The 25,644-nt window shown below is 38.4% G+C and overlaps 1 protein-coding gene across 1 annotated transcript in view; it reads left to right on the top strand.

Moving 5' to 3' along the window:
- The window catches only part of CDIN1 (CDAN1 interacting nuclease 1), a 214,337-nt gene that overhangs the window by 111,514 nt on the left and 77,179 nt on the right, over nt 1-25,644 (top strand). The window contains exon 10 of the mRNA XM_030318553.1: nt 235-340. Coding sequence (XP_030174413.1) covers nt 235-340 — 106 coding nt within the window. The remainder of the gene's footprint in view (nt 1-234; nt 341-25,644) is intronic.

Below are 25,644 nucleotides of genomic sequence, written 5' to 3'. Positions count from 1 at the left end.
CAAAGTAGGAGAGGGGCTTTCGAAGAGGATGATGTAAATCAAAGGGATATGATTATTGCATTAATGTTCCTCATAAGAACACACACGATGTGTTGTGTTCTAATTACATCCATAGATGACAGCGAGGGCTAAGCCTCCGCTTGCTAATTTGAAGTACAGAGAGGCCTAGACAGAGTTCAGTATTTTCAGTCTTCCCTTCTCTTTGCTCTGTATTAGTAATGCTTTGTCCCTTAGCTGTAGAAGGGCACATAATTCACTGGATTGAAAGCAAAGCCTCATTTGGTGATGAATGTAGCCACCATGCCTACCTGCATGACCAGTTCTGGAGCTACTGGAATAGGTAAGGTCCCATTATTTTTCTCTTAAGATAAACGATACTCAGCTGAAATCTCATTAGAAAAAATATTTTGTTTAGCTGGTAAAAATGCTCGTAGCCTTTGTTTCTGGTAAGTACAGAGACTTGATTAATGTATTCATTTCAGATAATTTAAACTTCTCTGCTTTCATAATGTTGCTTCATTTTTTAAAAGTAAAAATCTCTGCATAAGGTCAAAATTAGTATATACTCCCATATTCCATTTTATAGCGATAATATTGGCATCACTAAAACCAGAAGTAATAAGATATGGGGCGTATTATGATATCGACACTAACTTTTTTTCTTTTTGATGTGAAATTTATGCATACTCTCAGACCTTTAAAAATACCTTACCCTTAGCTCTGTGAGGATAGTGTCACATAAGATCAAAATTATTTACCTTCCAACAGAAAACAGTTTACCTACCAACTTCAAAGCATGGAAATCTTAGTGATGAAGGGAAAAGGTCGGAGGGGAGGATGCTTTTGTTATTGAATACCCACCATTCAATATGTGCCTGGGCCTCCACATTCTCTGTTAATCCTCACAAGGAAGTTACTTCTCCTACTTTTTTTTTTTTTTTAATTTTTTTTTTTCAACGTTTATTTATTTTTTTGGGGACAGAGAGAGACAGAGCATGAACGGGGGAGGGGCAGAGAGAGAGGGAGACACAGAATCGGAAACAGGCTCCAGGCTCTGAGCCATCAGCCCAGAGCCTGACGCGGGGCTCGAACTCACGGACCGCGAGATCGTGACCTGGCTGAAGTCGGACGCTTAACCGACTGCGCCACCCAGGCGCCCCTACTTCTCCTACTTGATACATAACTGATTCTCAGAGAGAAAGTATATGCCTTACAGTTAGTTATCATGCATTTGTCTTTCTCACTCCCAAACCCATGCCCTCTCCAGCGCCTCTCTGTAGTCATTTATAGTACCACTGTTGAAACTTTGGCTTTTTCTAGTATTGAAGTCCCAAGTTTTCACACCACACATTTTTCCCCCCCTTAGAACAGCAGGTAGGGCAAGCAGTAACCTTCCTAGATTAACTCTGTTCCTCAGTCACTGGCCAAGAATACAGTAAGACGACGACACTGGCCCAGATCATTAAGGAATGAGACAGTAACATCTGTGGACAATAGTCTTGTCCTGGGGAAGAAAACAAAACAAAACAAAACAGTGACAGGCTACAGAATTTGGTATCATATTGTTACTCAGCTTTACAAAAGGCCAGCAGACCTCGTCCGTGACAGCTGTGCTAAACTAAGCCCACTTTTTGCCATGGTAACAATGATCATGACAAAATGCTGAATGTAATGGCTTTCTTGATTTTCTTGTGTAATTGTGCGTAGCATCCGAGCTTTACTTTACAGGGATGGAGGAGGAAAGTGCAAAATGTTTTAGAAATCAATGCTGCTTCAGCGTTCCCTGTCTTTTATTCAGCCATTATTCAAATTAGTAGTAATGTGGCAAATTGAATTTTAGATTTTTAGCAATTTTATGAGTTCGAAATAGTAAAGAAAGAATCATCTTTGATGGTATAGGGAAAGCAATGGCAAGAAAATCAAATTGTGTAAGTTTAGTTTGCTAAAGCATTTTTAAAAACTGATAAAATCATTATGCACGGAGACCGTGCCCCCACTTTGGTGCTGGTCAAGCCTTTCATGAGGAACAATTACAAATTGAATTCTGAAGAGTAGAGCTTGCTTAAAAATTCCAAAATCATATTTTCTTTCTAAAATAACTCTACAGGTATTGAGTGCCTACTGTGTACCTAGCACTCTCTATTTTAGAGGCTGGTTAAATAATCTAATCAGTAATCAGCCTTCTATACATTGTTGACCTGGCTGGAGGACATGTGAGCTACAGATAATTTAATACAGTTGCCTTTGGACTGGATTTTAGATTATTCTGCTGTATGTACTTTTTCTATTTCAGTGATGCTTTACTTACATGATTATTGGTTTATATTCCCTAACCATTTTCTTTGAATATACACCAGCTACTGGGCATGATTCATTTAGGGCATATTGTGTGATAAAGGAAAAGTAGCCCTTGGTTTTGAATCATTCTAGGTCATCCAAGGAGAAAATACGCTACACAGAATTCAGTAGTTTTACCAAATGTCTGCGGAGAGGCCAAGAAATGGAAGTAGTGGTGACATCCAAAATGGAACACAGAGGCATTGACTTGGACATAAAATTTTGATTATAACAGTGACACAAACTCACCAGTGATAGGGCATTTTGACTTAGCCCACTTATGAAAGTATGGAATCCTACTCTTTATATTTAGCCTCAACATAACTCATATACTAGTTGCTAAAATTGTTGAGAGTGGAAAAAATCATCTCTCCCACCTGTGGGTAGCCTTTCAAGGAGGCTGTTGGTTGGTTGGCATTTGGGTTAATTGCTTCATTTGTATAAGCAGCCTCTAGTTAACATACGCACTGTTATCAAATTGTCACTTTTTTATGTATGTATGTATGTATGTTTATTCATTTTGAGAAAGAGAGGGGAGAGAGCTTTACGAGCCAGGGAGGGGCTGAGACAGAGAGAAAAAGAGAGTTGGGGGTGGGGGGAGAGGGAAACAGAATCCCAAGCAGGCTCCATACTCAGCACGGAGCCTCAAGTGGGACTCGATCCCACGGAACCACGAATTCATGACCTGAGCAGAAACCAAGAGTCTGAAGCTTAACTGACTGACCCACCCAACACCCCTGTCACACTATTTTTAAACGTCGGATTTTATAAGAAGACCGTTCAATTAATATTTGTAGAATCGTGACCTCGTATAAGCCCTTTTTCTCACATAAGTAATTACAGAGCCCTTAATTCTTAGCTTAATGTTTCTAAAAGAGTTTTCTTTTTTTATATAAGTTGCTATTCTTACTCATTCTTTCAGCAACTTTTCACAATGTTGATCATACCCTCTGTCTTTATTAAAATGTCTTGACTTCCAAGAGGTACTCTAGTGGGTTGCTTCCTACCATTCCAGCAGCATACTCCGTCTGCTTTGCTGGCTTTTCCTCCTCCCAGCTCCGTGTGGGAAGAGGGCCCTGGAACTCAGTGCTCACCCCTCTTCCCTTTGCCCTCTACATTCACTCCTGCATGCTCCCTTGGAGATCTCATCGGAGACTATGGTTTTATATACCATCTCTATAATAGTATCTCCTAATTCTTACTCCCAGTCCTAATATTTCCTCTGAGTACAAATTTGTCTCTGCAACTGTCCGCTCATGTCTCCTCTTGGATATCTAATGGCTACTTCAGACTTAACATGTCTGACGTTAAGCCTTTGATTTGCCTCCTCAGGCTCATTGCTTCCCCTGATTCCTCCCAAGATCAACTAATGGCATCACAATTTGCCCAAGTTGCTCAAGCCAAAGACCTAACCCATCACCAGCCTACCCAAAAGTCCTCAGCTCCATCTTTGCCATATCTCCAGTCATGCCTCAGCATCACCTTCTTACTTGGCATCACCTCGCTGTCTGTCATCACCTCTTGGACGGTTGCTGGAGCTTCCAAAGTGGTTTCCATACATTAACTGTTACCTTCCTATAGTCTGTTTCTCATACCCTAGCTAGAGTGACTGTTGGGTAATACAAATCAGATTGTGTTGCTTCCTGCTCAAAACTCCTCAGTGGCTTCCCATCACGTTTAAAATAAAACCCAGGGGCGCCTGGGTGGCACAGTCGGTTAAGCGTCCGACTTCAGCCAGGTCACGATCTTGTGGTCCGTGAGTTCGAGCCCCGCGTCGGGCTCTGGGCTGATGGCTCAGAGCCTGGAGCCTGTTTCCGATTCTGTGTCTCCCTCTCTCTCTGCCCCTCCCCCGTTCATGCTCTGTCTCTCTCTGTCCCCAAAATAAATAAAATGTTGAAAAAAAAAATTTTTTTTTAAATAAAATAAAATAAAACCCAAACTCTTTCACATGACATTCAGAGCCCTGCATGATCTGGCCCTCCACCACCCCCAGTTATTTGCAAATCTACCTCTCTCTCCCTCTCTCCCTCTCCCCTCAACTAAGGCTCCCTCCCCCTCTTATACTTCTGGGGCCACACTGGCTTTCTGGGCCTTCCTTAAATCTACACTGCTGATTTCTACTTCAGAACTCTTACTCTGGCTAATTCATCTGCTTGGAGCTTTCTTCATTTGAATCTCCACATGGTAAACTTTTCACACCATTCAGGTGTCTGCTCACATTTCCCCTCGTCAGGGAAACCTTCCCTGACCACTGAGTCTAAAAGGCCTCACTTCAGTCATCTCTCTCTTCTCACTTACTTGGACTTTTCTTCCTAATATTTATCCCTTTCTGAGGGAAAGAATAAACATTTAAATAAGCATCAATTTGTTTGAATACAAGCCTTTATTAAAGGGGTTTTCCTTTTGTATGGCTGTATGTAGTATGCCCCTCATTCCTTTGTAATCAAAGCTTCAGATATTTTCCCCAGTTTAATTAACCTCAGAAAAATCTGAATTTCGAGTGCCATCACCTTCCCTGAAGCCAAAGATATTGAGTACAGAACATAAGCTGCCTCTCCCATGAGCAGGCCCCTATCCCAGGTATGAACCTTGATTAAATAACTCCTCAAGCTGCACAGTCTCTACTTCTGTGGAGTTAAAGGAAATAAAAAAGGCCTCTGAGAAGCAGCATCTGGACCATAATACAGCCCCAAATTCTATAAGACTATATATACAATTGTATAGAAAATACATACAGGGGCGCCTGGGTGGCTCAGTCGGTTAAGTGTCCGACTTCGGCTCAGGTCACGATCTCACGGTCCGTGAGTTTGAGCCCCGCGTCAGGCTCTGTGCTGACTGCTCAGAGCCTGGAGCCTGTTTCAGATTCTGTGTCTCCCTCTCTCTCTGACCCTCCCCCATTCATGCTCTATCTCTCTCTGTCTCAAAAATAAATAAAAACGTTAAAAAAATTTTTTTTTAATTAAAAAAAAAAAAAAAGAAAATACATACATACTGGGTGCCTGGGTGGCTCAGTTGGTTAAGCACCGCCTTCAGCTCAAGTCATGATCTCATGGTTCGTGAGTTCGAGCCCCACACTGGGCTTTCTCTGCTGTCAGCACACAGCCCACTTTGTATCCTATTCCATACTTCTCTCTGCCCCTCCCCCACTCGTATGTGTTCTCTCTCTCTCTCTCTCTCTCTCTCTCTCAAAAATAAACATTTAATTTTTTTTTAACTTAAAAAAATACATGCATATTTACACACATACACACAGATATCCCATATACATAGGACTATAAATATAAATTGTATAAAAACCATAATTCCTTATGCAGTCAATACCCCAATAACCTTTCCATTCTACTTCTATAGTCAAAAAGTGACTTCCTTGACAATTTGGCCAGTATTACTAAGTATATTTTCATATTCTGGTGGTGACAGGTTAAAAAAAAAAAAAGAAAAGAAAAACCAATTCTATAATCTGAGTCCAAGTTACATGCGTGGGTTCTGTATATACACGTGGCCTTTCAGAGACATAGGAGTAGACACCCTGTGCTCACTTTTAGTGTTTGGAGATAAAGTGGGTCCGTCTGAATGAAAATTTTAAGTGATGCTAAATATCAAAGATCTGCCAGCAGCTAAGGCAGCACGTGAACAGTGCCCAACAACTCCTGATCAAGAAGGTGGGAATCCCAACCACAAGTTCAGCCCTGCCATCTGCCGTTCTGGACACACTCTGGCACACTGTCACCAGTGGCATCTATTACAAACTACAGTGCACTTTGCATGTATTAACTCTTCTTCTCTCAAAGAGGATCGAAACTTACTGACTGGCAAGGACAAGTCAAAGTTTTGTTTCAGCATGATTTTCCAGTGTAGTGATCCTGAAAACGATGGGAGGAATCTCTCCTGTTCTTGAGTTTGAATCCAGGCTATGCCACTTTCCAGTCCCATGACTAGGAATGACTTGCTTAACCCTCCTGAGTCTTTGTTTTCTCCAATAAAATGGTGTCAGTCATCCCATCTTGACCATGTCGTGATGAAGACCAGTTATTTAATACACATATGCCACTTTATAAAAACTTTTTTTTAATGTTTTTATTTATTTTTGAGAGAGACACAAAGAACTAGTGAGGGATGGGCAGAGAGAGAGACACAGAATCCAAAGCAGGCTCCAGGCTCTGAACTGTCAGCATAGAGCCCAACGTGGGGCTTGAATTCACAAATTGTGAGATCATGACCTGAGCTGAAGTTGGACGCTTAACCTACTGAGCCACCCAGGCGCCCCACACATATGGCACTTTTGAAGTACCTAGTGGTCAACAAATATTCATTCCCGTGTCTCTTTTTCCTGTATATCACTGTCTGATGGAATTTAAAAGTGTTCCGAGTGGACATTTTTATTTACTTTCTCTGCCAGATAAACTCCTCTTCAGCTATTCAGCTTGGCTGATGTGTCTTTGGGAAACCTTCATGCATTCCAGGGTTGGGTTTAGTACCCACCCTGCATTCTGCTGATAAGTTCATGGCATGTGTCAACTATTGAAATTTCTTGTTTACTTGTCACCTTCCTCCAGTTAATATTGAGTTTCATCTTATCTCTATGTTTTATCTGTCATCAAAATGCCCAGAATCTGGTGGAATGCCTGGCTGGTGGTAGTGCCAGTAGGTGGTCAGTAGATATTTATTTGAACAAATGAATATATGGGTGAATTTTTTGGTGCATGGCAGACGATAACATTTTGAATCCTCCATTAAGGATTGTCAGACACTGTGACATTATACCACAATAGGGCTCAATTTTTTTTTTCTTTGAGAATGCCACTCTAAGAACTGAGGAAAATGCCTCATTTTTTAAAAAAAGCTTTTCCAGACTTTTCAGATGTATAGACTTTCGCAGATCTATTTCGTCAACTACAGCATTTTTACGTAAAGAGTTTTAAAATAGAACACAACTGATAACTAAAAGGCAAACACATAAAGTTTTCTAGATAAATATTTATAATCTCATTACTTGCTTTCATAAAACTTGAACCAAATCTCTCATTTGAGATTTGACATGGAATGCGTTAAGAATCCTGAGCAGAAGATACTTTGTGGTTTCTTTAGGGGATACATAAAACTTGGGCCCACCCTACATTCCAGTGGCTCGGGGCAAGAGTATATATGGAGCCCTGTATACCATGAGCCTCAGTATTTAAGGTTGTATATCAAGTTAACAAACAATAAAGTGTATTTTGTCCTATAGGAAGATTTGCATTAAGAATTCCCAGCCTCCGTGGAGATCCAGACTGCATATGACAATGGTGGCATCGTTGGTCCCGCTGCATAGTTCACCTCTCTTGTCTTCCTACCCTTGGCCCAGTCCTACCTGTGGGAAACTGTCAAGCACACTGCATTCTGCACATCCAGTGTGCAGTTTGCACATTCCCGCAAACCACTGCCCTTGGCCATCTTTCAGGGCAGAGATAGACACTCTGGTGGTCCGCCACCTTATCAGTCAGATGAACCAGAGAGAGAGGACTGTGCAGGCCTTGGGGGTGGTCTCATGGCTAGTTGATCAGGAATTTGTCAGGTCCGTGGTGCATGAAGTGTGGCCTAGAAAGAGATTGGGGGAATAGACATCAAGTGAGGGATGTCCCCTTGGTCCTGAAGACTCCTTACCCCACGGGTTAAGATATAACCATAGGGTTCCAGAGCAGAATCCGCTCAAGTTTGGGCCAGGCCATGAACCCTTCTTGAACGATTCTAAAGAACAGTATCAAAGGAAGAAAATACGTGTATTTTCCAAAGTCATTTCTTGTACTGGTGTTAGGAAATAGGGGAAATGAGCACCAGAGGCAATATGGTCTTGATCACATTTATGTATCACTGAAAAGATTGAAAGCTGAGTTCCATATGTCAGATTTTTGAACCGTTGGCTCCACAGAGTCTACTCTTCTGGAGGCAATGCTAAGCTAATACCTTCTGCCACAAGAATTGATCTGACTGTAGTTCTTACCTCTAAGTATATTTTCAAGATTGGTGATTATAGTCTATGGTTTAGCTGTTGCTTTCTCTGGTCTGTGCTACCTTGAGAGGTGAGGCATTTTGAATGGGGCTGCCCACCGTTAGACTTAAAGGAAGGTACTTTTCAGAGGAGGGCTAAAGTTTTTCCTGTATTGAGATACTTCCAGGAAGCCTGCAATTAGCCAAATCACCGATTTCCAGTTATTTCAGTCCTGTTAAAAACAAGGCTGAGCACATCTGTCTTAAGTTGGATGTGCCTCAGCCGCAGAAGCTCTTGTAAACCTTCAATTACAGCAGCCTCGGAAGGCACTCCTGCCGTATACTAACAAGTAGTCCATCAGCGACAAGAGACAGATCGACTAATAATTAGCAAAGGCACTGAAGCGGGCCCCTCTAAAGGTAAAATATAATAATTTGCTTTTCCAACTCTCATAGTGGGGATGGTCGTGAGATATTGATGTTCCGTTGTTCCACACAAATACTTGACACTGTTATTAGCTGGAGAAACCTTGAAATGTTTCAAAAGGACGAAAGATGTGTCTGCCGTGTATATAGGACTTTTATAAGAATGATTTCTCTCGTCACCTCTTTTTTCTGCATTTGGAGAGGGAAATGCAAGAATTTTCCCCCACCAAGGAATACATATTTTCTGCTGTTGTTGTTTTTCAATGTTGACTTAATATGAAACTGAATGAGAAATAGAAATGTTTCTTAGGCTTTTCAAGTGATACTTGCAATAAAGAGACAGTTTAAAAAAAAACTGGAATGGGTTGAAGGAATAAAGACAAAGAAAATAGACATATAAGGAAATATCAATGAATTATGGTTTCTCAGAAAGATATCTTTCTGGTTACTGTCTTCAAGCATGCACAAGATTTTTTTTTGGGGGGGGGGGGGGTTGGCGGGTGGGCAGTGTATAGAGAGAGCAAATTGACCAGTTTTCCAAAATCAGGGTACCAAAAAATTGTTGAAAGGATGACTCCTCCTGCTGACCCACTATGATAAAATTAGTATGAGTCACATATGGTTCAGAAAAGTTACCCCACACCAAACTCACAAGCAAATGATTGGGTGGTCATTCCAAGGATGGAAACACAACCATTATGATCATTCAGAGAGAGTGAGGGAAGCATAATAGAGACGCTGCCAATAGGGAGTGACTCAGGAGCATGGATAGAGTCAGGAGCCCAAGAATACTGAATCCATTTCTGAGATTCATTCTAGAATATTGGAGAGCAGGTTGAAACTGATGCTAAAATGGCTCAAGGATCTAGGTCAGTGATTCTCAAGTGTCACCGTGTATTGAAATCACATGAGGGGCATTTTAAAATACTGATGTGGGCCAGGATACCTGGGTGGCTCAGTTGGTTAAGCATCCAACTTCGGCCCAGGTCATGATCCTGCGCTTCATGGGTTCAAACCCCGTGTCAGGCTCTGTGCTGACAGCTCGGAGCTCAGAGCCTGAAGCCTGCTTCAGATTCTGTGTCTCTCTCTCTCTGCCCCTCCCCTGCTTGCACTCTGTCTACCAAAAATAAATAAATGTTTAAAAATTTTTTTAAAAAGTAAAATACTGATGTGGGCCTTCTCCCTGGAGAACTGATTTAAGTGATGCTGGGTAGAACCTAGACTTGAGAGTTTTTCTTTTCTTTGGAAAACTTGAGGCGATCATGCTAATCTACATGCAGCACTGATGGTAAATTCTTTACCTAGCCTTGATTTGCCAGCCAGCCCTCGCATTCGTAGCCTGTGTGCTTTCAAACGGTCTTGATAAGACAAATAAAGCTTTAAGAAATAAAGGTTCGGGGCGCCTGGGTGGCTCAGTCGGTTAGGCCTCCAACTTCAGCTCAGGTCATGATCTCACAGTTTGTGGGTTCGAGCCCCATGTCAGGCTCTGTGCCTGGAGCCTGCTTCAGATTCTGTGTCTCACTTTCTCTCTCTTACCCTCCACTCACGCTCTCTCTCTTTCTCTCAAAAATAAATAAACATTTAAATAAGTAAGTAAGTAAGTAAATAAATAAATAAACAAACAAACAAACAAATAAATAAATAAATAAATAAGAAATAAAGTTCAGGTCAGCAAATGTTTCACAGGCACTATGTCAGTCAGTAAGGACCCAACCTGCTTTTGTGGCGCTTATAGTAGGGCTTATGGTAAGGCCTGAGGCAGTAAACCACAGGGACAGCACCTGAATCCACATCCCCCTCTGAATTCACACCTGGGTGCTTTCTGCTCCACCAGGCAGTTTCCTGTCTGTCCTGGTGATAAATCTGTTAGTAAAGGCTGCTTTACTCAGTCAGTTAATGGGTTTGCGGAGCTGAACTGAAAAGCTCTCCGGCATATGTGGTTTAGATTATTTACCTTCATGAGGTTAGAGAAAAATGGGCCACATATTCTCCATTGCTTTCTCAAGAGCCCTGATTCTGTATTCAAAGCATGTATCTGTAGGATTATTATGAAAGCCTGTCAGGGGTGCCTGGGTGGCTCATTTGGTTCAGGTCCAACTTCGGCTCAGGTCATGATCTTAAGGTTTGTGTGTTCAAGGTCCGCGTCGGGCTCTGTGCTGATAGCTCAGAGCCTGGAGCCGGCTTCAGTTCTGTGTCTCCCTCTCTCTCTGCCCCTCCCCCCACTCACATGCCCTCTCTCTCTCTCTCTCTCTCTCTCTCTCTCAAAACTAAACATTAAAAAAATTTTTTTAATAAATAAAGAAATAAAAGCCTGTCACATATACTAGTACACCCAGAATATAATTAACCCCTAAGTTACTGGATTTGAAGCCCACTGAATCAGTGAAGTCATTTTGTATACAGTTCAGATTCACAAATTCTGACTGAACTGTCTAAAAACCAGTCTGAATCCAAAGAGAAGTGGACTGTGGAACATTTGATAAGAAATACAGGTTTTTGTTTTAAATGGAGTTCATGTTTTGTTTTGTTTTTCTGAATTGTAGTTGGTTGCACATAAAAAGTCTATTTTAATAAATAAGTTTTTAAAATAGCTTTATGGAGATACAATCGACATTATAAACTGCACATATTGAAAGTATACAATTTGACAAGTTTTGACACATGTATATATAAATTCATAAAATTATCACATGGTGTGGATACTAAGCATACCTACCACCCCAAAAGTTCCATGTGCCCTTGAGAATCCTCTTTCTCAACTCCTTCACTTCTCTCTGCACCCAGGTAAACACTAATCTGACTTCTTCACTATACATTATTTTGCATTTTCTAGTGTTTTCTGTAAATGGAATCATAGCGTGTACTCTCTGTCGGGCCCTTTTTTTTTTTTTTTTTTTGCTGAGAAGTATTCACTTGCATAGCTATACGACTGTTTGTCCATTCACCTATTGACTTGACATTTAAGTTGTTTCTATTTCTTGCTATTAGTAATAAAGCTCCTTTGAATAGTCATGTAAAAATATTTGTATGGTTTCATGTCTCTTAGCCAAATACCTACGAATTAAATGGATAGGACATACAGTAAGTATATGGTTTTACCTGTTTGCAAAATAATAGTTTCTGGCATTCCTCAACTTCCTCACCACTTGGTGTGTTCAGTCTTTTTAACTTCAGGCTGTCTTAAGAGTTTTGTGGTAGTGCCTCAGTGTGACCTTAATTTGCATTACTATAATGACTAATGTTGAAAATCTTTCTGCATCCTTATTTGCTACCTTTCTTCTTTGGGGAAATGTCTGTTCAAGTCTTTGGCTAATTTTTCAAGTTGTTTCCTTATTGTGTTTTGGTAGTTTAAAAATAATATTCTGGGTATGAGTCTTTTATCAAATGTGTGATCAGATATGAAGTATTGTCTCCTGCTCTGGGGCTTGTCTTTTCATTCTCTTAACAGTGGCTTTCAATTTAATTTTAATAAAGTCCAGTTTAACAAGTTTTCTTTTATGGACTATGCCTTTGATGTTATATCTAGAAAATTTTAAAGATTCAAAGATCTAAAGAACTCACAGGGATGTCTGGCTGGCTCAGCTGGTGGTGCACGTGACTCTTGATCTCGGGGTTGTAAGTTCGAGTCCCACATTGGATGAAGAGACTACATAAAATTAAAAAAAAAAATCTTTTGAAAAAATAAAAAATCGCAAAGATCTTCCCCTTTTTTCTAAAAGATTTATTTTTAGATTTATATTTAGGTCTACCATCCATTTTCAGTTAATTTTTATATATGGCATGACACATGGATCAAAGTTTGTTTTCTAGCATATGGATATCTAATTGTTTCAGAACCTTTTTATTGTAAAGACTATGCATTTTCAACTAAACAGCCTGCACATTTGTCAAAAATCAATTAATCATTTATATGTCGACCTTTTTCTAATTCTCTGTTTTGTTCCATTGATCAGTTTGCCTATACCAATTCTATACTATCTTGATTACTAAAGCATTATATTTTGGAACCTGTGTAAGTCCTCCAATTTTATTTTTCATTTTCAAAGTTATTTTTGTCTATTCTGAGTCCTTTGCATTACCGTATAAATTTTAGAATCAGCTTATAAATCTCCCCTAAAAAAGTCTACTGGGATTCTGATTGAGATTACACTGAATTCAGAGGTCCATTTGGGAAGAAGTTATATCTTAAGAATATTGAGTCTTCTGATCAATAATCATGGTATCTCTCCCATTTATTTAGGTCTTTTAATATTTTTCTCAAAAATGCCCTATAGTTTTCAGTGTACAAATCTCTCACATTTTCATTAGATTGAACCGTATGTATTTTATATTGCTTGATTCTATTAAAAGTGGTAGTTTTCATTTCAATCTCCCAATTAAAAATGGAAGTTGATCTTGTATGTTGATCTTACATCCTCCAACTTTGTAAAAGTCATTCTAATACTTTACTTATTTGGTAGATTCCAGAGGATTTTCTATGTATACATCCATGTCATTTGTACATAAAGACAATTACGCTTTTTTCAATTTGGGTGCTTTTTTTAAACTGTACTGGCTAGAATCACCTATAAAGAGGTAACTAGTGATAGAGAGCATACAGATAGAGAGCATACATCGCCTTGCTCCTGATCTTGGGGGAAAGTCATTCAGTCTTCCACCATTAAGGATAATGTTAGCTGTCCGTTTTCGTAGATTTTCTTTATCAGGTTGAGGAAACTCCTTTACTATTCCTAGCTTGCTAAGAGATTTTATCAAAAATGGATGTTGGATTTCATAAAATGCTTTTCTGCATCAAGTAAGGTGGTCATATGGTTATTTTTTAAGATGGTCATATGGATCTTTTTTAATCTGTTTAAAATGGTTACTTACAGTGATTGATTCCTGAATGTTACACCAACCTTGCATTCCTAGGTTAAATTCCACTTGGTCATGAAACAACAAGAAAGGATAAAAATATCCTTTTTTAGGGGCGCCTGGGTGGCGCAGTCGGTTAAGCGTCCGACTTCAGCCAGGTCACGATCTCGCGGTCCGTGAGTTCGAGCCCCGCGTCGGGCTCTGGGCTGATGGCTCAGAGCCTGGAGCCTGTTTCCGATTCTGTGTCTCCCTCTCTCTCTGCCCCTCCCCCGTTCATGCTCTGTCTCTCTCTGTCCCAAAAATAAATAAACGTTGAAAAAAAAAATTAAAAAAAAATATCCTTTTTTATATCTTGTTGGATTTGATTTGTTGAAGATGTATCAAGAATTTTTTCACTTACACATTTATGAGTGATATTGGTCTGGGACTTATTTTTCTTGTTAAAGTCTTTGTCTGGTTTTGGTATTAGAATAATGCTGGCTCATAGTGTGAGTTAGAAAGTATCCTTTCCTCTTCAACTTTCTGAAAAAGTTTGTGCAGATTTGTTATTATTTCTGTGTTAACTGTTAGGCCGAATTTCCCAGTCAAACCATCTGTGCCTATTTGTTATTGTTGTGGTTGGAAGGTTTTTTAACTACAAAATTGGCTTGTTTAATAGATGTAGGGATGATTCAGGCTGGTTTTTTTGTTCCTTTGTTTTTTGAATGAACTTTGGTACTTTGCATCTTTCAAAACAATGTGTTCATTTCATCTAAGTTGTACAATGTGTTGGGATAAGCTTATTCAGAATATTCCCTTTTTCTTTTAATAACTGTAGAATTTGTGGTGATGTCAACTTTTTCATTCCTGATATTGGTAATTGTATCTTCTCTCCAGATCAGTCTTCCTAGAGATTTATCAATTTTATGGTCTTCTGAAAAAACCAATTTTTACTTTTATTGATTTTTTTCTATTTTCCTTTTTCCCTTTCATTGATTACTTCTCTCTGTATTTTTTCTTTTACTTAAAAGAGTTTCAGTTTCTCTTCTTTTTCTAGTTTCTTAAGGTGGAAGACCGCATTTATTAACTTGAAACCATTCTTTTTTCTAAGACAGGCAATTTAATGCTGTAAATTTACCTCAAAGAACTGCATATTCCACAAAATTTTATATGTTGGGTTTTCATATTTAGTTTGTTCCAAATACTTTCTAATGTTTCTTTTTCATGTCTTCTCTGATTCCCAGGCTATTTAGATGTATGCTAAATATTGGGAAATTTTTCACATATCTTCCTGTTATTGGTCTCTAATGTAATTCCATTGAGGTCAGAGACAAACTTGCATCCTTTTAAATTTATTGAGATTTGTTTTATGGCCTAGACTATGGTTATCTTGCCAAGTGTTTCATGCACACTTGTAAGTTTGTTCTGTTGTGAGTGGACTGTTCTGTAAGTGGCAGTTAGGTCAAATTGGTGATAGTATTGTTCAAGTCATACATGCCCTGATCAATATTCTGTGTATACTCAAGGGAGACCCAGAGATAGTCTCTGGAATGCTCTCTCTGTGCAGCTGTCTTCTGCTGGTATTATGTCCTACAGACTCCAGCTGCCTGGTCTTCCCATTCTTCCAGTTCCGTCTCCTCAACTCAGACCCACTGAGCCTCACCTAGGTTCTTCACCCTCACTGAAGTTCTTCGTCCTCACACTGCAGTCTGAAAACTCTCTCCAGGAAATAGCTGGGGCAAAGGACTTACCTTTTTTGTTTCCCATCACTCAGGGATCATTGTCCCTCATTGCTTGATATCTGTCATCATCTATTTTGTTTGTTTGTTTCTTTCTTTCCAGCAGGAGGATAAATCCAGTCCCTCTAGCCCCACTTGGCTCCAAGTAGATGTCTCTCAATTATAGCTTTTAACACATAGTTTAACATACTGTAAACAGTTTGTCTTGTTCAGTGTTAACCTTGTGATCTTATTTGCTATTTAAGTTACAGATTTCATTTTTATCATAAACATTTTCTTAAGCATCAACTATGAATAGAATAATTTATGGGAGAGGATTGTGCACACCTTCAGGTTTTTCTTTTGCTCTCTCTCTCTCTCTCTCTCTCTCAAACAGACTTCTAGGTCTCTTTCTCCCAGGATCCTTAGAGTTGAAATGGAATTTTCAGTCACTGCTTTTTGCCCAACAAAGGGAAAGGCATTAGTATGGTCAAGGCCAAAGATCGGATAATAAGTGTATGGTTTTTAGAAGGCACCTTTCTTCAATCATCTTCCAATAGTACTTACCAAAGGCTTCTGCTGCCATTTGGACAGACATAGAGCTGGCCGTCTTTTGCTGAGGTAGAGCCCTGTTCACAGAGGTTATGCCTTTTCTCTTGCTCTTCTCTCCCTCTGCATTGAAGAGATACAGGTTCCCATTTCTGAGCATCTTTTGCAATTTGGTATCATTCAAGAATCTCCTGGGATGGGTGACTTATAGGTGATGAGGCTGTGTTGCCCTAGTTTGCCCTTGCTCATTCTCGTCGCCCACACGTGGAATATGGAAAATGAGCCATGAATATAATTTGCATGTCTCATACTCTTCTCATAAAACACAGTCATATGTGGATACATAATAGCAATGGTAAACATCCTTTCCTTCTCATTTCTAAGTGACCCTGGAAGTCGTATTCTCGTAAAAACTAAACTCCTAGTGTGAATTCCATTTATCCATTTATTCCATTTAACACAAGCATTTTAGATTCTCTTATGTGTTCTTGCTTTCTCCTTTACATTCTTAGCCTACTTATGATTTATGAATTCCATTCTCTTGTTTTGCTCCCTTTCCTACCTGAATCACTAACATCGAGATATTTACCATTTTGTTCACCCTTATTTTCTCACAGGGATTCTGCCAACAAGTTAACAATCTTGTTAACCCCTTTGTAGTTCTTATATATTCCTCTTTGCCATTTTCTTCCCTTTTATCTCTAGCAGCTTTGCTAACCACCACCACCTACACATTTTAAATTTAGTCGTTTAGCATCCCTCATAGCTCATTCCAAGTGATCATAAATTCAAAATTAATGCAAAATTTCTTTATTTAGCAAAAAGAGTTTTTTTAATTCATAAAGCTCATCAGCTTATGTAGATATGAGTCTATCATTGTCATCCCAGATAGCTTCAGCACTAATACTTTCATAGCACTCTATATTGATTACGAAGCTGGCGAAAATGAAGTTGTTGGTTATGTGCATAGGCCAGGTGTGTAAAACCATACTGACTTGGCACTGGACCAAAATTTCGATCCGTTCCAGCTGTCTCTCATTATTTTAATGTAAAATGAATATTTTTACCACTAAATATTCCTAATGCAACGTTCTGGCAAAATGGTCCGTCAGTAGTAGCATAGATATATGACAAAGTTCAGTAGATATGTATTGAGTTCCTTTATAAAGAGACAACATTTCATACATTCAGAGCACACAAAGATAAGCAAAACCTCACCTTGCCTTCAAGGAGTTTAATTTAATCTAATAGGGAAACAAAACATGTACCGGGATCACAAAGATAGCTAACACTGAGCACCATCTATGTTTGAGGCACTGGCTTAAGCACTTGCGTGTATTATCCACTTTAATCTGCATAACAATCCTATGAGGAAGATAATAGTATTTTATCTCCATTTCATAAGAGGAAAGTGAGGCAGAGAGTTTAAGTGCACACAGGTCACAAAGCTGGAAAACCAGGGGAGATTTTTTTAATAGAAGTGTAGCGTGATAAGGATGTAACTTGAGGATGGATGCTCTAGGTAGCATTGCTTAGAGTAGACAGAAACAAGCAGTTGGGGGTGGAAACACAATTGCTAACACAGTTGTCCCTATTGAAATAATCCATTAATTCCCAAATTATAACAGTGGGTGGGAATGGAAGGAGACTGTGCAGACTTACAGAGATGATAAAGACAGAATTTACAGAATTCGGCAAGGAACTGAATGTTGTATTGGGAGGTATGCTACAAAGATAACTTTGAGGCTTTGATATTGGTGGCGTGGAGAATAACGATGCTGTTAAAGAATTGAGAGTGGAAAATAATCCAGGTTAGCAATAACTTCAGTTGTGATGTTCAGAGATGTCCAGAGGCAACTGGGTTGTGGATTGATTCAAGTGATGGATTGGAGATAGATAGGATTTGGGGATCACCCACAGTAAATAGCCACAGTGGGTTTTCATGGAGGAGTATAGAGAAATGCCTGGGCAGGTAAAGAAAGAAGACAACTGTGATATAATGACAATCATAATAAAGCTTCGAGAATTGATGAACAGTAAGTTATCACTCTTCTAGTGAATAAAATTGTTTCTAAATTTATGGACTCCCAACCTTCATCTCTTGCATTTAACCATTTATATGGTAACTTTAGTTGCCTCAAATCTGATTATTTGGAGTATTGATAGTTAACCTGACATCAGTTTCCATCACGAGTCATATGGGTTAAGAAAGTTGTGTGCAAAAATGTAAAAACCTAGGGCTTTTAACCATCACACTTGAAAGAAACCTTGGGAGCTGCATTTGTCAAATAGCTGGGAAAACCATTCATGCATACCCTACGTCCAGAGCTCCGTTGGTATAAAGAACTGAGAGCTCATTCTTCTTCCTGTGGTGTGATTTTTGTTGAGATATTTTGACACACCGAGACAATGCTGAAAAGATCTGACCTTCCTGCAGTACCAAGGACCAGGTTTGGTCAGGGTACCTGACACTCACTGCCTTCTCTCGCTGCCCTTCTCCTCCCCCACAGATGAACGTGAAATGCTGCCTTCAGTACAGAAGTATTTCAATATTGAAATGTATATAAGTGATTGCTTTTCAAATTACTCTAGTCGCTTTTCTCCCGTTACCATCAAGCCAAACATCTTAGTTGGAGCTATTAATGCTTTTAATTCAAAGAAATTAAATGCGTTTTTCAAAATGATAAACGTGAACGGAGATTGTTCATGCTTGAAACACACCAAACCAATGAGGAAGTCTCTATGCTGTAAATGTTTTACAGTCTGTCTTTATCTTTGTGATAGAAACCATTGATTGGAGTTTGAATGTTTGAGGACTCCCTCCCAAGTGCAAAATGAATGTACGTGGAGGTGAATCTCAGGTAGCTTTTGAAGTAGTCGCCTCATAGGTAATATCATGTGTCAAGAGGTTGCAGTTAGGTGGAGGCCAGAGAGCTGTCAAGAGAATTTTCTGTGATGTATAAATATGCTCCGTGTTAGGTTTATATACTGTGAAGTGGAGCTTTGACTACTTACCCATATTATTTCTTAATGCAGCATGATGGTGGTATGGGAATGAGGATGGAAAGAAAAACTGTTTACCATCAATGAATTTCTAAAATACAAGAGTAATAAGCTAACTACTTTTCATCGGGAATGGCTATCCGGAAACGTTTTCTTGCTGTCTCCACAACTAGTAAATATAAAACAAGTATAATAATATCCTCCTGGCATTTAAACCGCACTCTGCAAATTGTGGAAGGTTTTGTGTATTTGCCATAATATTGGATGAAAAGAACTATCCCAGTATTTTAGTCAAATTGTTTCCAAATGTGATAACTGTCTGCTAACTGAAAATTAAGATACTTCTGTCCGATGTCCATATCTTTAGGTCCATAACCTAAAATCAGGACCGAATTTTGAAGTACTTCGTTGTTTATCCACCTAGTTTGCATCATACCTGTCTCTCCAGTAGCACTCTGAGCAACATCATACATCTTTGTTTGAATTATTTCTCTATTTTCTCTGCCATTTCGAATGTTGTCATGTCACTGGAAACCAATGCCCAGTAATGACAAAGCACTTTTAGCTCCTTTCTAGGATTCCACAGGCTTCAGCTCTAATTTCCTGGTATTCCTTACTCAGATTAGACCTCTAAGTTTGTGTGCTATGAGAACTGACAGCCCAGATCCTACTCTGCCTGCCCAGGGCCTGGTCACACACACTCCATACTCCAAAGCTTGGCCACCTCCACAGACCTTACCTCCCAGGATTTTATGTAAGTTTTCATTGACACCTGTATCTGACATTGCAGATGTACTTCTCCCTGTGGAGTCTTCATCTACATAGGAATAGTTGAAAACCTCCTTCCCCTTAACTATTACATGGATTAATTCTGGTTAACAGTGACAGGTTTTCCTGCTGAAACTCAAGTAGCCAAATCCTTTTCTCTTTTCTAACTATTCTCATGTAACATTTGAACCCCCAATGCAGCATGCAGGTACATGCACACCCATGTGCACGCATGCACACACACACACACACACACGCACACGCACACACACACACTACTCTCACTAATTGCTTGAGGACACAGCACATCCATTTGAAATGATAGGGAAAGGGTTAAGTTTTGACAGTCTTTTTACCGGGTTTATTAGCGACTTAACGTATGCACACTTCTTTCCTCCTAATTCACCCCTAGGTACGTACGCAGGAATAAATTAACCCAGTTATTTCTAATATTATGGCATTCTGTATGCATCTTTTCCTCAGAAAGTACCACAAAGTTCTGTTGTTTTTCCAGGCTCCTGGACTTCTTTTATAAATTCTTAGTAAATTTTTTTTTCATTGTGGTGAGGAAAAAAAAAAATATTTTATCAATTATTTTAAAAAGCAATAATTCATTATAGTTGATCATAAATGTCAGGAAGTAAAGACCCAGCTGAAGCATTTTGTCACTAATCATGCTGTTTTTCTTCTAATTAGTTAATTTACATTTTACAAATTAAGGGTAAAATTCAGACAGAAGATAACATCATAGCTTTAACTGACCTATATTTGTATCTGCCAAATTTAAGTTAATTAGAAATGTAGATGCTGTTTGTTTTATCTGTCAGAAAACCTCATCTTTTTTCTTAAAAAAAAAAGTAGACACACTTTTTTCCCCCCTCAGCATTTATCATCTAAATAATAGTCTTGCCAAGATGGCAGCCTCATAATAAACTCTTTTCAGTGGAGTGATGGGTAATGAAGCTTGCTTGTGAAGGCAGCGAAAAATGTTGTCTGGCCAAATGCATGAATATGATGGCTAGAGAATCAGTGGACTTTCTCAGTCATCAATCTTTTTAGTAGCCTCTTATACATCTGAATATTTTGATAGATGATCTAATAATTGAGTTATCTATCTTTCTAACTATCAGAGTTGCATAAAAATTATTCTCACATGCTACTGAATATTAAATATATTAGGCATTGAGTAAATTTTTCATAAAAGGGCCAAAAGGTGAAAGGTTTTTGTTATTCCATAAATACCTGTTAATATATTGAGCGTTAAGCCCTGTGAAACAGTCAACCCTTAATTCCCTCTGTAAGAAGCAGGTATATACTTAAAAAGGTGGACATCCCCATTATAAGTAGGACATATAATAATTACTATAGCTGGTGAAAAGTCAGCCCTGGTAAACATATGGATGTAACTCAGTTGTGTAAAATGGAATGAATGCCCCAGCTGGCCTAACGCCAGTGGCACATTTAATGTGGCACAGAATTTCCAGACAAGAAGCATAGGTGATGTAGGTACACCGAGTGACCATGTGCTTTTGATGTGCCCATCGCTGTGAGAGGAAGATGATCCTACCAGAAGGGGAAACTTCTGCCTGCCTAGCATTTCACCTGGTAGCACCAGACTATCCAAGTATTCTCTTCATGCGTGAGTCGTTCCTCCCCCTTAGATGGCTTTGTATTGTGTTGTGTTGTGTTTTTTTGTCATATACCACTCTCATAAAAGCTTATCAACAACAAGTGTGCTTCACTGGGATTGGAAAACAGCAAGGAAAATCGGCAGGACACAGATCGGTTACCAGGTAGGCTCTCGCCACCCCTACCCCTGTCATCCACATCTTCAAGGTGACCTAGCAGTGATGACTTCCCAGGAACCACAATAAAATAGTTCTGCCCTGGAAGAACAGACATTTGTTTGCAGGTCTGAAGGGGTACCAATCCTGTGCATCTCGAAAGGCACTCAAATGAGCAGGGCCTTGTAAATTGGATTTCTATTAGCCAATCCTGATGATAGCTCTTCATCAGTGGAATGGGAAGAAGTGCTGTCAATAGCCCCAGCCCTAAATATCTTTTTTTTTTTTTTTTTTTTTTCCTTAACGACACACTTATTTTTGGGCTGCCTCATCCAAAATGGTGATAAAGGCTAAAGTCACTAGAATTAATTGTTTAAGGTTTCAAGTAAACCTTAATAAAGTACGGACAGCAGCTATTTTTAAATGCTTTTTAACTTGAAGAGCATTCGAAACAACAAAGACATACTAGTCAGAAACAAATATGGCAAAAGTGTCTTAACCCTTGCTGGCCTTACATTGATTCCAACTCACAGTTGTGCTATTTATAAAAGTTTGGGATGATAGACTTTCTTTCTCTTCATTTCCCCGATTGAAAATAATAATTGAGAAGGATAATACCAATTGTGGAACTCCCTCTTCGGGTTACATCTGAGGAGTTACTATATTACTCTTTGGTAGTTTGATCTTTTTTTGCTTCTGTAATTTGAGGCTGGGAAAAAAAACGTACTGTAGAAGCTACAGCTGGAAATTTTAAACTCTTAGATATCTATTTAAAATTATATATTTAAAACCATTTGAAATGGACATATTGGGGAAGTTTTAAGGGAGGGAATAGGCTTTTCTTAATCAAAGTAGCAAACATCTGTGTTCTTTCTAGTCTGTCTTTTGATTAGCATGGCCTCATCCATCACTGGTCTTTGATATGAACACCAAGAAGTCATGTCCTTTTGTTTTAAATGATAAATATGCCTTTGTCATGAATACTCATAGGCAACCCAGGATTTACATCTGAATTGTCAAAGTGTAACTGCCTAGCTCCTGTGATGAGTGACATTATTAGTGAAATAAAGAAGTTTTTAATTTGTCATGGATAGGCCTTAGATGGTGACATTATGAGACTATGTGGGTTTGGATGCTAGAAAAGTTATCCTTCCCCCACTATTTTTCTAAGATTTGTCATTTATCAACAAGAGGCAATCTGCCGCAGGGAGGCTGCCTGTGAACGTTTTTACTTTAGTGCCATTAGTCTGTCTCTGTAGGTTTTATTATTTAGGCTTGATGGCCGGTAGTTCTTATCAAAACTAATACTATTTGAAGTAGCAAGCTTCTGGTGGTCAAACAACCAGTATCAGGATTTGTTCTGTCGGGCTATTATTGCCAAAGACAGCATTTTTTTTTTTTCAATGTCAGCTTTATTTCAAGGTCTGTGTCAATTATATTTTCTAAAGACGTTTCTATGATGTCTTTCTTAACAAACTCACATCTACTCAGATGTGTTTATGTGTGTGCTATTTATGTAATTACTTTGATGTACACATGCTATCTACTCGCACAATCTTGTGTTAATCATCAAAACCCTCGGACTGTCAAGTTCGACTGTTGTATTTGACTCTTCTACTGAGAAATTAGGAACATTAAAATTAAAAATATTGTCAAGCCTCGATCTTCTCTGCGTTGTAAATAAAGATGTCACCTTACACATATTTGCCTTATTTATTTCTCCATTAATAACAGGCAAATGTTTTGATTATTTTAAAGTTTCATCTTGTGATACATGTTTAGAATGTTTCACGTTGGTAATAAGTAGTTCATTCCAACTTATGCATAAAATACATCCTATGGAGATTTGGTGTTTTACCAGTAGCTGGCACAGAAATTGCATTAGCTTTTTTACATGCTTTGTCTGCATAATTTCAACACAACTGTCTTAAAGGTAGGGAGAATAAGGGAAGTTTTCATTTTTTCTTTTTCAAATGAATTGATCTTGATCTGTTGAATTATCCAAAACAAACGTTAACATAGAATGTTGATATTTGCAGGAGAGTAAAACTGTATATTTTAGTTTGATTCATTTATCTCTCCACAAAATTCACTTTGCAATGGCTTCATCATTATAACAGCCTCACTTAAATTATGTTTTATTTGTGGTCATACTCCTCACCCCATGAATGTATTAATCTTGGGTTTTCTTTGTTTTGACCAGGTCAGAACTGAAGCATAGCAATTATTTTTTGAAAAATATTTTTTGATTTTTGATTAAGGTAAAACAGTGTCCTTGATTAGAAATTAACCCTCACCATCCAGGGATTTTCTGAATACTTTTTTTTTTTTTTTTAATTCTTAGTATTTACTAGGTCATCTGTTTCATAAAAAATGAAGTCTTACTGGTGTTTGTTTCCCAACAGAAAACAATCGCTTAGCGACTCTAGGAGCCCAGCCCCTCACTCTAATTGAGATTTTTGTACTGTAATGTAAGTGTCTGAGTTTTTGAGACCCTAAGGCTTTCACCCAACTTGAAGACAATGATGCCAGTGAGCTTCTGTCCAGAGTTAATCAGCTGCAGAATTTGTAAACTGCACATGTGTCAAAGTTGAAAATGTTAGCACTCTAATAGAAGCTTGAAAAGGTTAGATCTGATAAAAGCCGTCAGCAGTTAAAGAAAGTGATTTATGGGAATGTAATGACACAAAATGCCTCATTTATCACTCATATATAGATAGGTTAAGGTTCCTGTGTCATACTTTTAAAAACTTGACCACTAAGAATTGTCAAAATAGGTACTTAATTGCCCTTCATCCTTTTCCTTTTGAATTTATTCCATGGGAGTTTGGTAATTTTATCTGCGATCACTTTACTGTCGTTCACTTCATCTGGTTCCATTTAAAGTCATTCATATTTTGGATTTTCAAAAACTGTACATCACTGATCTTTTTGAAGTTTTATTAGCTAAAGCTGTTGCAAGGAAAGACTAAGTAGACCTTCTATATGTCAGTTTACATTTTTGTTTAGCACGAATACCGTGGAGGTACATGAAAGTCTCATCTTTCTCTTTCCTAACACTTGTAATTTTTATTCGCATTTTATAATCCTCTAAATTTTCTATATCTCTCTCCTTAAAAGGTACAGCATTAGATTTTAAAAGACAGAGCCATCAATTGGTTTACCGTCCTAGTAACTCAACTTAATATTTAAGCTCTACACAAATTAAATTTAATGAAAACCTGCCTGTCTGGTTAAATGATCCTTTAAAAAAAAGAGGGGCTGGGGGGGGAGAGAGGTGGGGGCTAAAAATAAAAGTTAAGAGACATGCCAGCTTGTATTTCTCAGATTGATTTAAAATTTTTTTTTCTTCATACATTCTAAGAAAAGTATTTATAAAGTTGGAATTGCTAGACATTTATTTGATTTTGATGTCGTTTAGTTTATGCATAAATATGTTAACACTGTTAAATAAAAACTATTGTAGAAACTGCCAATATATCAAAGTAATGTTATAAAACACCCATTTTATGCAGGATCAGTTTCAGACTTTTCAGTGTGAGGCGTAGAATTGTTTAATGGCTTTTTCAAAATTATTCAGATCATTAAATAACCCTAAATGTCTCAGGGCTCCCGCCCACCCTTTGCCTCTCTATAGCCAAAAAATTCATTTGAAAATTTTGACAGGTTTCACTTTCTCAGCTGTGATTTGTACTTTCTTCAGCAGGGACGTCCCAGGTTTAATTTAAAAAGAAGTCAGAGGCAGTTTCTTCAACAAGTCCAAGTCATGAAAAATAAATGGGGAAGGGGGAAGCTGTCCTAGGAAGGAGAAACTTGAGATGTCATAACCAAATACAGTCGACTTTGTTGTATCTCGATACCATCAATGGATTATTTAAAAAAAAAATTTTTTTAGACAGTCATTGAAAGTTGAATATGGATTGGTTTGAATTCTTAACACCAAGAAATGACTATTAATTTTGTCACACATGACAGAGCCATTGTGGTTACATCAGAAATTGTCCATTTTGTTGTTTGTTTGTTTTCCAAAGAGTTCCAAAAGAGAACATGCAGGTGTGGAGCAACTTAGGGGGCTGGGATTTCTTTTAAATTTCAGCCAAATAAATACATAAGTTGACAGAGAATTTAAAAGGGGAATATAAGATCTGCAAGATGACTTTTTAGTGAGGAAGTTCTCTTTTTTTTTATACATTTCAGGATTTTTACAATAAAAACCTAAAAAGTCAGGGAGATTGTTAGATCAATCTTGTCCAAAAGTG

The sequence above is a fragment of the Lynx canadensis genome, chromosome B3 (genome assembly GCF_007474595.2).
Source record: "Lynx canadensis isolate LIC74 chromosome B3, mLynCan4.pri.v2, whole genome shotgun sequence".
In the NCBI taxonomy this organism is placed as follows: Eukaryota; Metazoa; Chordata; class Mammalia; order Carnivora; family Felidae; genus Lynx; species Lynx canadensis.
The sequence above is the reverse complement of the archived record's forward strand: the minus strand, read 5'-3'. Positions and strand labels throughout refer to the sequence as shown.